This window comes from Sceloporus undulatus, chromosome 5 (genome assembly GCF_019175285.1).
Source record: "Sceloporus undulatus isolate JIND9_A2432 ecotype Alabama chromosome 5, SceUnd_v1.1, whole genome shotgun sequence".
NCBI classification, from domain to species: Eukaryota; Metazoa; Chordata; class Lepidosauria; order Squamata; family Phrynosomatidae; genus Sceloporus; species Sceloporus undulatus.
The window spans coordinates 110078084-110096544 of NC_056526.1; the positions used below are offsets into that span (position 1 = coordinate 110078084).

The 18461-nt window shown below is 42.2% G+C and overlaps 1 protein-coding gene across 1 annotated transcript; it reads left to right on the forward strand.

Moving 5' to 3' along the window:
* Positions 1–114: 114 nt before the first annotated feature.
* Positions 115–18308, forward strand: DCLRE1C (DNA cross-link repair 1C). Its single transcript, XM_042469451.1, is given in 15 exon segments — positions 115–288; positions 620–671; positions 2157–2241; positions 2590–2649; positions 3309–3364; positions 4021–4122; positions 5682–5754; positions 6740–6880; positions 7222–7323; positions 13045–13181; positions 14248–14302; positions 15182–15270; positions 16215–16315; positions 17308–17898; positions 17901–18308. Coding segments are annotated over 15 exon segments (1848 nt in total). The 5' UTR covers positions 115–179; the 3' UTR covers positions 17996–18308.
* The last annotated feature ends 153 nt before the right edge of the window (positions 18309–18461 follow it).

Below are 18461 nucleotides of genomic sequence, written 5' to 3' on the forward strand. Positions count from 1 at the left end.
GAGCGGCGGGCTATAAGTCACCAGGAAGCCCCGCCCGCAGAGGGGGCCGGGCTACGCTCGTGACGTCACGCGTGGAACGCTCAGGGGCTCCGCTGATTGGAGGACGCTTCAGCCAATGAGGCGCGGAAAGTCAGAAAGAGCGTGGAGGAAATCAGACGGAAGTGGTTCGGCGTCGCGAGATGAGTTCCTTCGGCGGACGGATGGCGGAGTACCCTCGCCTCTCCCTGGACCGCTTCGACCGGGAGAACCTCCGCGCCCGGGCTTACTTCCTCTCCCACTGCCACAAGGGTGAGGACGCCTCTTAGCCCGGCTTTTCCGACACCGAAAGCTGCATCCAGATTGGAGGAATAACCCGGTTTGATACCGCTTTAAATGCGCCTTGGCTCAAAGTGCTATGGAATTCTGGGAGTTGGAATTTGTTGTGGGCCCTGAGCGGAGCGGAGCTCCGCTCTGGGCCCCACAACAAACTCTAACTCCCAGAATTCCATAGCACTTTGAGCCAGAAGAGGGTTAAAGCGGGTCCAAAGCGGATTATTTCCCCACTGTGGATGCAGCCAGTTACGCCATGCACTAAAACGCACTAAAATAACTACTGTACCTTCAATGATTGACTCTTTAGATCACATGAAAGGCCTGAGAGCTCCCTCCATGAAGAGAAGACTGGCCTGCAGGTAACCAGTGGCTTCTTTCAGCTTTTGCTCAGGTCTTAGTTCTCATCCGCACTGCAGAAATAATCCGGTTTGACGCCACTTTAACTGCCATGGCTCAATGCAATGGAATTATGGGTTTCTTTGTTTTTTAGTTTTGCGAGACATTTAGCTTTCTCTGTGCAGAGATGCAGGAACTCTCAATCAAGGCATGATCCCTCATATTATGGATCAGGCAGAGAGTTGTGTGTGTGTGTGTTGTGTGCCTCCAAGTCATCTTATGGAGACCCTAAGGTGAACCTATCACAGGGTTGTTGTTGGGTTTTTTTGCAAGCCTTTTCAAAGGTTGTTGCCATTGCCATCCTCTGAGGCTGAGAGAGTGTGACTTGCTCAAGTTCACCGCACCTTAAAACCTGAGTCTTCAGCCTTTGCTAGCCTGTTAAGGTCTAGCTTTAAATTAGCAGATAGCAGACATGTTCTCTTGTCTAACTATGCTTTCCTAAGAACTGAGACTGACTCCAAAAAACACAAGTAGCTTGTAGTTCAAAACAAAAGTTTACTAATGGCTTTAATCTATATTTACATAGAAGTTATATCCTAATCCAACTAGTGAATAGTTCAGGTAGAAAAGAAATCTTTACATCACCGTTTTGCAAAAGAAGGTCGATAGAGCATGAAGATGGAAACACAGCAGCTCAGTTGAAAGCATTTGAGAGAATGTCTGTAGTCTGTTAGTCCCAAAGAGGGAGTGACCTAAGTCATATGGTTAGTTTGAACAAGAGAGAAAAGAGTTTGCATGCAAGAAATCCCTGTCTATCTAATAAGGAGGAAAGAGAATCTAAACATCTTCCCACAGTTTAGAATTTATTTATGTATCATTTTGAATTTGTATCCTATTGGCAATGGTAGTGGTGGGGCTGACTGCATGTTTCTGTCACTGCCGTTGCTGCCTCTCCTTCCTCTACCTCCCTTTCCCACCTACATCTAGGTCTGGAAGGGCTGCTGGCCAGGCAGAAAGGAGTCCATGGCCACCAAGGCTCAGTGGGTGGAAAAGGAGATGCTGATCTCACTCTCCTTTCTCTGTCCAATACGACACACCTTATCCCATGCCTTCGACATTTGGAGAGCAGTGGGTTCACCCAATGCACCTGCATCCTTGCACATCATCCAGGTGATGTCCCTGCTTGTCCCTAAACTGCAAATCCTAGGATTCAATAGCATGTTGCCGTGGTAGGTAAGGTAAAATCAAAGCCTTATAATTGTATAGTGTGTAAAGGGCCGTGGGTCTCCAAAAGTGTCTCACTGGGATTTCTTACTTTTAAATAATAGCCCAGTAGGCACAGGTTGTTCATAGAAATCCTTCCCATGTCAAAAGCAAGATGCACGGGATCCTCATTTTGACAAACTCACGCTACAACCTTCCATCTTGGCTGGAACGAATTGTTTATTGTTTACTGTCATATTTGCTTTTTTCCCCCTAAGGCACTGTTTTTCTTTTCTTCTTCAAAGCTTAACAGTTCGTCTGTACTGTTCACCAGTAACCAAAGAGTTGCTACTGACTAACCCACGATATAAATTTTGGGAGAATCACATAGTAAGTTATCATTCTTCTTGTAGTTTAAAACCAATCTAACAAGCCATTTATGCAAAAGTAGAATACTCTTAGGAGGTGAACTTTTCCTACAGAGCATCCTAAAAGTCTGAATTTATTTCGTCTCATTCATCTGTCATATTGTAAAGAGAGAACATTTTACTACTCAGGGACTCTTTCTTGAAAATGCTCATCCTTTAAATTACTCTTCCTTGTGCAAATACAGCTGTTATAGAAGAAGTTCTGTTTTTGTAGTGAGTCTTATTTCTTGATCAGGTGTGCATGCCGTGCCCTTGAATACGTACGTATCTCACAATGCATCTTATATGTTTGTTTTTGTGTTTACTGTAGGTTGCCCTTGAAGTTGAAACTCCAACTCAGATTTCTTTAGTTGATGAAGCATCCGGTGAGGTAGTGAGATATACTGGCTGTTTTGAAATTTCAGTCATTTGTCCTTATTTCTTTGTTTACTCCACTTTAACATTTTCATGTTTCCCTTCTTTGCTCTGTATTTGTACCGGGATGGGCAATTTCCAGCCATCTGTTGGCCAGATATTTACTATGAGGCTGCTTGGGAACCATAGCAGGTCAAGAAGTGCAATGAAAAGATCTCAGAACTGGGGGTTACTTTCATTTCCAACTTTTTGCCTTTCAGGGAGATTGGAGACATTGTGCCTTGTTCTAACCCAAAACTGTAGGAGCAGACTGAAATAGTTTTTGTGAAAGGAAAAAATCACAGTGGGGCTCCCAGGTTGCAAAAAACTGGCTTGAGACCAAATGTGGTTCACAGATCATGCAAGTTCATTCCTTCTCTAAAGTAGATGCCTCTATAACACTTCAAAGTCTGCCAAGTGGACTAAAACATGTTGTGAAGGGACACTGACAGCACAGATAAATCTATATAGGTTAGGGACAGGGCAACATAGTGCAATTCTTCCTATCCTACTTTGGCCTTCTATGTCATATTCCTAGGTATGGCAGATGGATAAAGCTATATTGTCCATTCTTTGTCATCCATAGTTGGAAATAACAGGTAAATGTGTCTCTTTTTGTTCTGTATCTCATTGCAGAAGGAAGATATTGTTGTAACACTTCTACCAGCTGGCCACTGCCCAGGATCAGTCATGTATGCATTTTCCTGAAATAGTTAATGGAAGCAACTTAAAAATATAACACATTATAGATTTAACAACGTAGAACTTTAAGATGCTATGAGGATGTGGTTGCCAAGACTTGCTTCTCCAGCTCATGGTTACAGGCAGCAGAGTCTGCAAATTTGGATGCTGTGGACCCATACTAAATAATGTGTGGTGATTCCACTAAAACTGCGTTTTATAGTTAATATATTAAAATTGAATTTGTACTCACCTACAAAAGTGCATGTGACATAATAAAAAGCCCATAAAGTGCAACCTAAAAAAAGGAGGACTAATATAAAACAAGCAGCAATAATTTTAAAAGCAGCAGGTCACAATTAAAATGAGAGCTATGGACCTCTGGGTTATATTTCTCTTGCCATTTTTGGCTTGAATGCATCTTTTAAAGTAGACTTGAAAGCAGATTTTGAGTCTGTTTCTATAATTAATGTCTTATGTGGAAGATTCTAAGCAGTTTTCCATTTATTTAGGACCGGTTCTCATCAGCTTCAGTCCAGTGCATGAAGAAATTGGGGGTGGGGGGTGGAACTAGTGCAGCCATGGTCTTCTTCCACATGTTCTTAAAATGCATGCATGTAAATGTGCACATGGAGCTGCCAGGATACACAAATATGCTTCCATTTAGGTTTCTGTTCCAAGGTGAAAATGGCACTGTGTTGTATACTGGAGACTTCAGACTTGCAAAAGGAGAAGTGGCCAGAATGGAGCTTTTGCATTCAGGGAACAGGTATGGAACCTTACATTTTTTATGGTATAGGTGTATTATACTCTGTAATTTCTTACAGTATTAGTATCTCACATCTATTTCACCTTGTTATGAGGCTGTTTGTTTATTATTTACTTCATTTCTATGCTGCCTTTCTCCTGTTTCCAGAGGTAACAAATTAAAAACATTTACAATAAAGTAAATGTTACAATAAAGTTTTAAAATCCCCACATGACACACTATAAACACTATAAAATTATACAAAAGTTAAAAACAGGTAAAACGGACCTAAATAAGAATTATTCTGGCTTAACAATTAAAAGCTTGCTTAAATAAAAAGGTCTTTGCTTGCTGGCAAATGGAATGCAGAGAAGGGCCCAGCCTAGCCTCCTGCAAAAGAGAGCCCCAAAGGGTAGGAGCAGCCACTGACAAGGCTCTGTCTTATGTCCTCACCAAGTGAGCCTGTGATGGTGGCAGGACTGAAAGAAAGTCTTTCCCCTGTATATCTTAGCATTCTTTCAGGTTCGTATGGAGAGATACAGTCTTTCAGGTAGTCTAGATAGCATAATGTTTAATGGTAAAACAACTGACTGGTAAATTTCTCCTTGAAAATAACCAGAGCTCTAGGCATTTGAAGGCAGGCAAGCAATGTGTACAGTGATTATTAATCTTGGGGTGGTCAAATTTGGTCTGAGGAGAAGTTCTTGCTTTGGGTATTGTGACAGCTACTTCATGGCTCCAGTCCCACATGTCACAGTATGACTGGGTTGACATTACTCACAAGACAACTTCCTCACATTGTGAGAAGGTAGGTAAGCCCAGCAGATGAAATCTGTTTCATGTTACTACTTCCCTCCTATACTATATATGCATGATCAGAATCATTGTGCCACTCCTGTGGAGGGAGACCTGTTTGAGGAGACAGAACTACTGTATATTCAATCTATAGGGTAGGGATAGTGTCCTCAGAAAGTGTTATTCTGATAATCCTAGGAGAGTAAAGGCAAAGAGTAAACCTACTACTGTACTCTAGTCTTGATATCTGAGAAGTTGCTATTTTGTGTCTTGATTTATAACTGCTTGAATTTGGTGCCCAGCCATCCTCTTCATACTGGGAAAATACATTTCACCGTACTACATGACTTCACTGCTGGCAAAACACTGTTTTATTTTCTGTGAAAAAATGGTTGTGTAACTATGTGCTACTAGGCATTTGGAAGTTGCCTCTCTAAAAAGTGCCTAAAGGTACTTTTGTTATTTGTGATCCAAATCCAACATGAGCATCAGACATTTTAAAAGGTGTAGCAGAATTGGCAGGGATGCTAGTGAAAAGCAAGCTTGCCAAGGTCTGATATATCTACTTGTTGCTGTGCAGAATCATGGCCACACTGTATGGTGAATGCATTGACTTCACTAAGCATGAGGAGTGTTTTCTCTTGGTTGTATTATTTTGTGAAAGCAGTTGAATCACTGAAGCTGTTGTAGAAATCTTGAATATACTGTTAGCATACAGCTGATACTGTGAAGAGTATCAGCTTTATAACAAGTACTCTTAAGCGTATTCCTGTTCTTTCTTTCAGCGTGAAAGACATCCAGAGTCTATATTTAGACACTACTTTCTGTGATCCAAAGTATTATCAGATACCAAGCAGGGTAAGTAAAACAAAAGGGATAAAATCATGTAGCTTCTTTTGCCTTATTGTTAACCAAAAAGAGACCTGGTTGGAACTTCTGGCAGCCATACTTAGAATTTCATCTGAAAGATCAGTGACAATTACTATCAGATATTCTTCCATAATAATTTAATCTGTTTTAGCTACAGTAGAATTTACAATGGATCAGCCTTGCTCTGTGTTAGCCTTCTATGGTCATAAAGTGGATTATTGAGTATTCTCTCACCCACAATGAATTTTCTTCAATTTATCAATATAGTTTTATTTTACTTTCTTTTACAAGAATATGCTGCCTTTACATCCATTTTTCTCAGTTATAGTCCTTTAAAATAGACAGAAATTTAAATGACCCATTTATTTTGGAGGTTGCCCAAAGCACAAGCATTACATGTACAGCAACAAAAACCTGTCTTCAATCCTGAGAATCTCCAGTTAAAGTAATCTCTGGTAGCATAGTTTTAAAATATCCCCATATGAAACTTGACCCTAGAGAGCTGTTGTGGGCTCAATGCTATCAACAGAAAACAGTATTAGTGTAGATGAATTTGATGGAGAACAAGGCACATAATATGTTGATGTTAAAATTTGATAAATTTGCACATCTGTGATGCTCATGGTGCAGGTTTTGTGAATGTATGAACAAACAGAACTGCCCTTTCAAAGTAGAATAGCCATCAGAGATAGCAATCTTTTTTAGATTTGTAAGCCTGAGGGCAGGGAACCGTCCAATTAAAAAGATTGTAAATTTACAGTGCTTTATAAATAAAGGTTAATAATAATAATAATAATAACAACAACAACAACTACGGAAATTATTTCTAACAATGCCTCCACAGAATCATAGGTGACTTGAGTTTAGATATGGCAGATCAACTATGGGATCAACTGAATTAAACACAACTTTGATCCATGATATTGCCAAACTTTTATTTAAAATCAGTATCTTGTCCTCTTTCCCTTTATAGGAAGAATGTATGAAGGGTATATTAGAATTAGTACGAAGCTGGATCACTCTGAGTCCCTATCACGTAGTGTGGCTGAACTGCAAAGCTGCTTATGGATATGAGTATTTATTCACAAATCTCAGTGAAGAACTTGGAATCAAGGTAAGATTGTTATTCCGCACAATTTCTTTCAGAATGGAAAGAAGGCCAACTGCAGTTAAACTGTCAAATAAGGAAAAAGTATATTCATTTGATTTAGAATTTTTTGGTTGAAGAGGCTGAAAGGTCCTTAAGATGACATAAAGCTAGAGCATCTCAGACCAACTACAATTTAAGGCACATAATTCAGGTGAGCGACACCACATAGAGCGTATAGGAGAGAGAGGATTTGCATGGAGGGAGCAAGTATTCAGTGAGGGGGGTATATTCCTCTGAAATTAGTAACTTATCAATTCTTTTTTAAGTCCAAAATAGTATTAACACCTGTGAACTTAATTTCCTAGGTACATGTGAACAAACTGGACATGTTTAAAAACATGCCGGAAATCTTTTACCATATCACCTCAGATCGGCACACTCAGATTCATGCATGTCGGCATCCAAGGGTGTGTATCTGTTAATCATTGTAATTCCATTTCTGATGTTAATATTGTAGAGGCTCTGGACCACATTTGTCAGATGTGTTCATGAAGAATATATCTTCTAGGAGAAAGGGAGAGGTTTGACTGATGTAGCTACTGGAGTCCAGTAAGGAAAAGAAACGTAAATAATAGCTTCATGCCTTTGTTTTTATTTTATTTTTAGTCAGTCACTGGTTGCTCTGCTAAAATGATTATTAAAAATATAAAATCAAAATGTCATACAAAGCAGTCTAGAATTTTTAAAAAATCTTCACAATTAAGAAACTGCTGTTAGCGTGTTCTCTGCTGAAAAAGTCATACAAAAGAGATAGGGGCTGGAAGGAAGTGTTCCATCACATGGGCACCTTTACCAAAAAAAAAACCCAAACCTCAGGCGATACCATTAAAAAAGAATAGGAAATTGTGAAAAAAGAAATGTCATGGAAGACCTTTGTGATATGAGAGTCCCCAACTGTTTAGGGCAGGCGTTAATAAATACCAGGGAACCTTAGAGCCCAGGAGCAGTTAGAGTATTCTACCCAGTTTCCAATGCAGACAGGGCAGATGTGCTGCTCCATTCTTACCCAGAGAATTTCTATTGCTGAATGGTCTAAAAGTATTAGAAAATAGAAATGAATAAATTATTTGTTTATTTAGCGCTGTAGATTTGCACAGTATTGTATATACAAACAATAAATAGATAAGAGTAAACCTGCCTAAACAAACATGGCTGCAAACATCATGCAAATATTTGTTTTCTAAATCTGGCATCCTACACTGCAGTTGCAGATGCACCAGAACTTCATTGCCCTGCCTTTTGCAGCTGCTAGACCACTTGAGAACTAGATATGGAGAGTTTTTCATATCTACAGAATAGGATTTGGGATTCCATGGTGGAGAATTATTCGCACCCCCACGATAGAAGCACTATTATCAGCTTTGGTGGGTAGTGACATAAATCATAGAATTGTAGAGTTGGAAGAGACCACAAGGGCCATCCAGTCCAACCCCATGCCATGCAGGAACTTTCAATCAAAGCATCCCTGACAGATGACCATCCAGCCTCTGTTTAAAGACCTCCAGGAAAGGAGACTCCACTATCCTCCGAGGGGGTGTGTTCCACTATCAAACAGCCCTTACTGTCAGGACATTCCTCCTAATGTTCAGGTGGTTTTCCATCTCATGGCAAAGGCCTTATGGTGACTAAGGTTGAAAACACACTGCAGAAATAATCCAGTTTGATACCCCTTTAAATGCCCTGGCTCAATGCTAGGAAACTGTAGTTTTGTGAGAGATTTTGCCTTCTCTATCAGAGAGTTCTGGTGCTACAATAAACTACAGTTTCCAGTATTCGCTAGCTGCGTATAGAACAAATAGATGCCCAGACCACAGGATCTGAATTCTTTTCTTTGGGTGTTGGTATGTTTTGAGAATGATGTTAAATAATTTTTAAAAATCTAGGGCTCTCAGCCTCTGTGTATTATGCAGACCTCTTATTGTGATCATTGTCTGGCTCAAATCTAGTGCAGGCTTTTTCAACTTGGGATGGGGGAATAACCCTGTTTTGCTTATATTTTTCCCAACAGCATAGGTAAATTATCTTTTATTTCAGTTCATATAACTTCTTAACATGAACCTAGCAACTAGATGTCAAAAGGAATCACCATTTTAACTATAGATCAGCCTTGCATCTGCTTTCTTCATGACCAAAATGTAAAGCTTTTAACCTACTGAGGCAATAGTGCTGAGGCTACTGTGGATGGCCAGGAAGACAAATGAGTTCTAGAACAGATCTAGCTCAAATTCTTCCTGGAAGCCAGGGTGACTAAATTGAGGCTGCGGTACTTTAGCCACATCATGAAAAGGAAAGACTTTTAAATAATAAATAATAAATAAAATTTTTATTTTTATCCCGCTCCTTCCCACGATCAGGGCGGCTTACAGCATAGGTTAAAAACAGTAGTGCCATAAACAATATAAAAAAGATACAAATACAGCAAGGCAAACCATACAATCAAAAACAATCAATAAAAATAACAGATTAAAAGCCCCTTAGCCCAACCTCTTGGCCACGGAAGAGGAGGGAGGCCCACAGGATTTTAGTCGGGGAATGCCTGTTGGAACAGGAAGGTTTTCAGGTCCTTCCTGAATTGGGCCAGGGTGGTAGTCGAGCGGAGCTCGGTGGGCAGCGTGTTCCAAAGGGCTGGGGCAGCCGTGGAAAATGTCCTCCGTGTAGTGGAGGATAATCTAGCCCCAGGCACCTTCAGTAATTGCTGCCCAGACGTTCTGAGGGTGCGAGGCGGAATGTACGGGGAGAGGCGGTCCTTTAGGTATCCTGGGCCCAAGCCATTTAGGGCTTTATAGGTAATCACCAACACCTTATATTGAGCCCGGAAGCGAATGGGCAGCCAATGGAGATCTTTCAAAACCGGTGTTATATGGCTGGTCCTGGAAACGCCAGTGACCAGCCGGGCTGCCATGTTCTGCACCATTTGCAGCTTCCGAGTTTGGTATAAGGGTTGCCCCATGTAGAGTACATTGCAGAAGTCCAATCTCGAAGTTACCAGAGCATGTACAACAGTTTCTAGGTCCCTCTGGGCCAGGTATGGGCGCAGCTGGCGAATAAGCCGAAGCTGATGACAGGTGCTCTTGACCGTCGCATTCACCTGAGCAGTCAGGTGAAGCGACGAATCAAGAAGCACCCCCGGACTGCGCACGGAGTCCTTCACAGGGAGCGTGACCCTGTTCAGGACAGGTGGAACTACCGCCATTCCTGGACCAGGAGAACCTATCACTAGTACCTCCGTTTTCTCTGGATTCAACTTGAGTCGGTTTTCCCTCATCCAGCCCATTACTGACTCTAGGCAGGCCACGAGAGGAGAGACACCATCCCCAGTCACTGCATCAGTCGGAGACATAGAGAAAATGATTTGGGTGTCATCAGCGTACTGATAACCCCGCGCTCCATATCTCCGGATGATCTCTCCCAGCAGTTTCATGTAAATGTTAAATAGGATGGGAGACAGAATGGCTCCTTGAGGGACCCCAGTTTTAAGGGTCCGCTCATCGGAGCACACGTCTCCCAGCTGCACCATCTGGGACCTCCCAGAGAGGTAGGACCGGAACCACTGGAGCGCAGTGCCCCCGATTCCCACCTCTGCCAGGCGTCCCAGAAGGATACCATGGTCTATGGTATCGAAAGCCGCTGAGATGTCCAAGAGCACCAACAGGGACACGCTTCCCCTGTCGATGCCCAGACGGAGATCATCGACCAAGGCGACCATGGCCGTCTCAACCCCGTAACCCGCCCGGAAGCCAGTTTGAAATGGGTCCAGATAATCCGTTTCATCCAAGACCGCCTGAAGCTGGATTGCAACCGCCCTCTCGATCACCTTACCCAAAAATGGTAGCAGCGAAACAGGCCGATAATTATTATGTATCAGGGGGTCGAGGGAGGGCTTTTTTAGGATAGGTTTTACAATGGCCAATTTCAATTGTGATGGAAATAGCCCATCCCTCAGAGATGTATTAACTATCCGGCGTAACAATGATGTTACCGCTGGTCCCCCCTGGGCCGCTAACCACGAAGGACAGGGATCGAGAGAGCAGGTTGTCTTCCGAACACTTCCGAGGATCTTGTCCACATCCTCGGTACTCACCGACTCAAACCGATCCAGTTTAATAAAGTCCACGGAGGCTCTGGACACTTCTACTCTAGGTTCTGCTAAAATGTCGGCGTTCAGACCTTCGCTTATGCGAGAGGTTTTATCCGCAAAAAAGTCGTTAAACAGGTCACAGCAGGCCTTAGTTGGTTCAAGGATCTGGTTCAGGGTGGGAGGGAGCTGAGTTAGCTCCCTAACCACCCTGAACAACTCTGCCGGACGCGACTCTGCGGACGCAATACGAGCACCATAGAACGAGTTCTTTGTTGCTCGTATTGCCTCTCCGTAGTCCTTTAACAATTGGTCTAGGAGAGCCTTGTCGTCCAAGCAAAGGTGTTTCCGCCAACGGTACTCTAGCCGCTTCCTTGCCCGGAGGTCTTCCGTATACCAGGGCTTACACTTGGAAGCAGGCCTGAGAGGGCGCTTGGGGGCGATGCTGTGTATAGCCCTAGAGAGACCGGTATTCCAAATACCGGTGAGGGCATCAACAGAATCGCCGTCATTTCCAACCGTGAGCCCCTCTAAGGCTTCTTGGAACCTCTCAGGTTCCATCAGCCTTCGAGGGTGGACCATCCTAACAGGTCCACCACCCCCGGGGGGGGGATCTGAGTAGAGACCTTGATTTTCGTCTCTACCAGGAAGTCATCCGTCCATGGCAAGGGGGAAACATTAACTATTTCCGCCCACGGATTTTCCGCATCCGAACAGAAGACCAAATCGAGAGTATTACCCGCACAATGCGTAGGACCCTGTATCAGCTGGGACAGGCCCATGGCCGCCATGGTATCCATGAATTCCCGAGCCGCACCGGATGGAACATAGCTGGCCGTGAGGGAGATGTTGAAGTCACCCAGGACAAGAAGCCTGGGCGTCTCCAACATCAGCTCAGCGACCAGCTGTGTCAGCTCGTTAAGGGAGTCCGCTAATGCACGGGGTGGCCGATACACCAGCAGAATCCCTAGACTGTCCCTAGCCTTTAGGGTCAGGTAAATACACTCGATATAGGAGGTCTGTCGGATGTGGTTCCTGGTGAGGGACACGGTGTTCCTATGTATCAAGGCCACACACACACACCCCGCCCACCTAACCTGCGCTGGTCCTTCACCGAGAACCCAGCAGGCAGGGCCTGAGCCCACACAGCATCCCCTTCAGGCCCAAGCCAGGTCTCGGTAATGCAAGCCAGGTCACACTTACTGTCCTCCAACACATCGTGGAGGATGTGGGTCTTGTTGTTAATAGACCTGGCGTTGCACAGGAGCAGCGACAGGGTTTGTGGCACGGTTGGAGTGACCCTCAGGTCCTTTAGGTTGGGAGGGGGACAGGAAGGCGAGATAGATATGATGCATCGATCACGCCTTCCCCTAGAACGCAAGTCCCTTCTCCCGCCACCATACCTCCCCCTGCCCCACACTACCTCAATTGGAGCTCCGCCCGCAATGATGTTATCCCCGGCCCAGGCATCCCCCGCATCCCTATCCTCCCCCCACCCCTCTATGGCTACTGGAAGAGCAGAGGTTAGCCACCACAGGCATCCTCTGCTCTCAGACTAGTCCAAAGCCTCCCTAGCCCAATAAGACCTGCGCAGTTGCGCAATTGTGCAACGGTGCCCCTTCAGTCCTAAGAACGGTGATCCTAAGAATGGTGGAGGGCTGTAGAAAGAGGAAGACCACATGCCAGATGAATATACTCAATCAGTGAGACCAAGGGTCTACAGGAGCTGAGCAGAGCAGTTGAGGTCAGGGGGTCTAGGAGATGTCCTGTCCACAGGGTCACCATGAGTTGAGGCCAACTCAAGGACAGTTAACAACTACAACAAAAAATCTTAATAGTTTTTGGTGGGTTTTTCAGGCTATGTGGCCATGTTCTAGAAGAGTTTCTTCCTGAAAAATTCTAATGCTTTTACTATAGTAGGCTGGAGGGTAGATTGATTTCCAGTAGGAAAGTGAGGAAAGTAGAAGAACCTACCAAATGACCCTAGATATTGAAGAGGGATTTGCTTGTATATGATCTGCCTATGTGTTTCAGTTGATATTGTGTCCAACAGGATGATGAAATTTTCCGAGGAAACAGATTGCCCTGTGGAATGACTTCCCAGAATGGTAAACCGTTGCACATCATTAGTGTCAAACCATCTACAATGTGGTTTGGAGAAAGGACAAGGAAAACTAATGTAATAGTGAGGTAAGCAGAGAATAGGTTTTGGTGAAGGGAGGTTTTTACCATCATTTCTGCTTTTCTGAGCATTTGCATGGCTCGTTTAGTGACGTGGAATATGTGACTGCTCATCCTTAAAGAATAAAGAGATCTCTTGAACCAAAACTGTATGAAGTGGGGTGGTGCTCTACTTCATGATGGTTGCTATTTAACACTTGCTTATTAGTGACTAGGGTCCAAAACACACTGTAGAAATAATCCAGTTTGAGACCTCTTTAACTGCCCTGGCTCAGTGCTAGGGAATCCTGAAAATTGTAGTTTACTGTGGCACCAGAGCTCTACAGTTCCCAGAATTTCCTAGCATTGAGCCAAGGCACTTAAAGTGGTCTCAAACTGGATAATTTCTGCAGTGTGTTTTGAACCTAGGACATATTATCGAAGTTAGGTATAGTAATTGTGTGGCCCTTCAGATGTTGTTGAACTTCAGCGTCCATCATTCCTCATTATTGGCTATGCTAGTTTAAGCTGCTAGCAGGTGCAGTTATCATCTGGAGGGCTACGCTATTCCCACCACTGTTCTGGGTATTCTGTGGAACACTGAAAACACAATAACTGTGTTGGTAGAATAAAAATCCATTTAATCCTATGTTCTTTCTAGACCTCTGGTCTGCCAACTGTCTGTGAAAGATCATGTGAAAGAGACATGAAGGCTAGTGGATTTCTCATACAGTTTGGTCTTGGCTTTGGGTTATTAGAGGTATGCACCTCTTACTATGAAGAGGGCTAAAATCAGAGCTTGGAAAAGTGGCTGTGATAGTTTTGGGGTCCTGGGAGTTATAATGCAAAAAAGTGACTAATAACCATAGGCTGCAAACTACTGAAATCTCTCTATTCAGTCACCTAATAACTATTGATAGTGAATTCCAGAGCTTATCTAGGGTTTGTTTGGAAGATTCACATTCTACAGAATACTCTGCTGTTCCTTAGAGTGGCTTCTTATATATCATCCACTGTTTGTTTTTTAACTTGATGTTCACATACTGATGAACAGCAGGGTGAAAACACATTTTTTTTCTTTATGATTTCTGTTTAGGACTGGGCAAAGTTCATACAGAGCTTGCTTTTCATTTCACTCTTCTTATAGTGAGGTATGTATATGTTGTGTTTATTTTGAAAGCTAATGTGTCCTTTATACAGAACAGTTAATATATGGGTACACCTATTTAGATTTGTTGCTTATCTAGTCTTGGAGCGTTTGGCTTTATTCAAGTATAATAAAGATGATAATAAGCAGTCATGTGCACTTCAGAGTATCCAGTGCATTTTCACATATATTATTTTGGCACTTTAAAATAATAATAAATAAAAAACCAGTCTGAAAAGACATGGCATGTTTAGGCAAGCTAGCCATTTTATTCCTGGAAGATATACCTCCCTTGGTTCACTGTTAACTTCCTTTCTTGTCACTTTGAGGCATCAGAGCTTGAAATGGGTGAATTACATAATAAATACCCATGGACGTAAAATGATCCTGGAATATCCAGTTGTATTTTCTGATGCTTGCTGTAGCAGCAATGATAAGTTTGGATACTAAGGATTTCATTTACTGTATCATGTTTTGTATTTTGACCTTCATCCAAATTGGTCTGGGTGCAGCAAATGCTTATTAGATTTACCACACCAATGTGGAAATGAAATAAAAAGTGGCAACTTTATGAAGAAGTGTAGTGTGAATGTGCATTATGTGTAAATATGAAGACCTGCTTTATTAGCCTCTGCAGGTGGGCAATCCAACGTTGAACTCAGTTGGCATGGTTCAGTGGATAATGTTGGGAGTCATTTGTCATTCTAGTTTCTAGCTCAGTGTTCCTCTGCCTGTCTTGATCTTTCTATGTTACAAGTACTTATTTTTAAAATGAGAAATGCTCTATCTCTCAACGCTGTTGAAAATTGGAATGCAAAAAAGTTCTGTAAGAATTTTGAATTCTGAAAATTAATTATGCCTCCTCTAATACCACCCTTTCTAGATCCAGGATTTTGTAAGCTATATTTGCCCAGTGAATGTATATCCCAATGTAATTCCAGTGGGTGCAACAGAGCATAGAGTTATAGAACTGTAAGTATCTTTTTGTTGCTTTACTTTGGGCCTTGTCCTGCTAAGCCACCACATCCCTCACATTAATGGTAACTGCATTAAAATCAAGCTCTCCTTAAATTTGCTATGGCCAGCAAGAGTATCTTAATCTTGGCCAATACAGCCATTGGAGGAAAGTGTTTCTTTGAGAAATTTTTACTAGTAGTATTTGTTCAGTGGTATGTTGGATTTCCATGTAATCTATTGCACCTACTGGCCTCGCCTGCAAGAGAAACACTGAAAGGCTGGTATATTTTTCACTGTGACATGAACCTTGAATCATCTAGTAACTTGGGGAGAGGAGGTTATTCTGTGGTGTACATAGATAATTTTAAAGAGGGAGAGACTGACTGACAGTGCTTATTTTCTATTTAGTGGGACTTACATACTTCTGTTTTCTGTCCTAAATCCATCAAAACAGTTCTGGTTATTTTAACAGCTTTGTGAATTAACCTATCTTTTACATTTCCCTGAGTTGAGGCTCCATTGGTGGGACACAGGAGAGAGCTTTTGGCAGATGCGCCTACTCTTTGGAACTTCATCCCAAGGAAAGTTTGATCTGGCCCTCTGTTTTTTCAAGGGCAGGCAAAGAGCTTGTTTAAATAGGCCTTCAGCCTTGGCTAACTAGGATGGAGTGGTGTGTAACTGGGTGGACTGTTCTAATATCCATTGTGTATTTTTTAACATTTTAATGGTTTTAAATTTTAATATTTTAAAAATGTTTTAATTGAAGGTTATTATTTAATGCTTTTTAAACTTTTGTACCCAATACTGCTTCAACTACTATATTTCAATTTAGGTTGTAAGGTGTTTTGAATCCCATTCAGGAGAAAAGTGGGATATAAATGAATTCATTAAATAAGTTTAAAGTGTCGCAGAGCTTAGTTTCCTAAAAAGCCTAATGGGACTGATTTGCTTATTCTCAGCTTAAAGCCATTGTGCAGAATGTATAGCCGAAATAACAAGCCAATGTATAAACCACTTGGAGCACTGAAGAGAGCCAGAACTTTGGATCTAGCAGATGCAGGTAAGAGATACTGTTTTCAGGTGGAAGTGGCAAAGGAGCAAGTATTGTGGTTTCAGCCCAGCAAATCACACATTATATATTACGATATCATAATTCCATTTTGATCTGAACTTCCTGCTGAGGAGCACAGATAGCATGTGTAGTCCTTCTCTACAATAACCCTGTGAGGCTGGGAGAAAGTGGTTGGCCCATGGTCACCCAGTAGGCTTGATGGCTTTATTTGGGGGTTAGAATTTGGGTTCCTGTATCATTATGTTGTCAGTGTTGTGAATTGGGCACAGTGTTTGATGCCTGCACATGACTGCTGTATGTACAATTATTGTCATTTCCACAGTGCATCAGCTTCAAAAGATGCTTTTGCTATTTGGGAATTTCTGCTAGAATTGCTGCATAGTGACACTGAATATTCTAAATTCATGTGAGAAATAACACTTTTAACCACATGCTTTACAAAGAGAATCAAAATAAATGTGCTAGAAGTGGCAGACCAAGGCCTGGTCATGACAAATAAGTGAGATAATAAACCTATCTCGACTGTTATCACTTCAATTCAGATGCGGGTTCTTATATGATGAAATACTCATTTTAAAAATCTGCAATAGAAAGCTGTTATAAGGGAACAGGATTCTAATCTAGATTTCTGCCACATCAGTTCTCCCTCTCTGGAAATTTTTGTATAAAGTACTTTCTCATGTCAGTCTCCTTCTCCCCACTTGCATTCAGACATGGTACAACCCAAAACTGGGTTGACTTCCTCATATGCTGATCTATACGTCCAAGAGAATTCTAGACTGTATCACTTCAAGGGAGGAATTTGTTTGTTTGGGGCCCACCCAGTGGAAGACTCTCTGCAAAGAGACAACTAGCTCAGCTGAAAGTTTCAGGCAACTCATTCTCCACTACTTTGGCTGTCTAAGGCATATGCAGATTTGAGTACAGTAGTTTCAGTCTTCTTGACACTTTCTCTTAGGCTTGATTTCTTGTCTTGACAGGTGGTGATGGTGATGATCTCTTTGATACAGACTTGATTTCTATCAGATACAAGATTCCTAAATTGCTGCCAGAGATTACACCATCTGAGAATAAACCTCTACCTCAAAACCAAGACAGTTATAAGGCATCTTCCATGCCTACCTCTTTGAAAGTAGATTTTGTGGAGTGCGAAGAATCCAATGGTGAAGATGACGATGAGGAAGAAGAGTCTGAGAAAGAAATGTTTTTTGCTCAAATTCTACCATCCAGTGTAGACACCACTGCTTTGTTACCAAATCCAGATGGACTGGCCCATTCAGACCCTACTTCCAAGCAAAATGAAGGCAAGCAGCAGTCTAATTTGGAAATCCCCAAGTGGGATACCTTCTTTCAGCATAACAAGGAAGATACAGATACCTCTGAACTCGAGGACAATGTTTTACCCCCTACAGATTCAACCGAGCCACACTCACCCAGCCTGCTTAGTGACAGTGATTCTACTCATATCTCCTCTCAAAACTCTTCTCAGTCAACACACATATCTGAACAAGGCAGTCAAGGGTGGGACAGCCAGGGAGATACTGTACTAATCTTATCCCAAGAACGATCTGTTTAAAGAGGGAAGCAGATAGGTCAATGTTTTATACCTTTCATCTTCCTGTTGAGGAAAACAAAATGGACGTGACTTTGGATAGTGGTGCACTTTAGTTAGTGCTGAATGCAAAGTTGGAGCCCAGGAAATGAGTGTACCTTCTCTGGCAAAGAGTAGGCTGAATGAATCAACATAGGACATGAACAAATAGGCAGAGAAATCATCGATATCTAATCCCAAGACCCAGTTGAACTCTTAGTGTTCTTTTGACCCGTCCACCCCTTATGTGGAGATGTCTAAACCAGACCAGTTGGGCAGCCTGTATAGAAAATTTGACAGAAGACTTACAGTGGTTGCAGGATGTGAAAAAGCCATCAAGTTTTGTATTAATATAGCCTTTCTGAATCATAAATTCAGAATGGTGATCCATGTGCAACTTGTTAGTGCCTTTGAAACCCTAGGCTGATGATTTACTGTGGTGTCTTCCAACTTGCATATAAATGTTTTGTATATTTTAAAAAAATGTTGATATGATCTTCCCCCAATTTGTGGGAAAACACTGTGTTCAGTAATAAAAAAAAT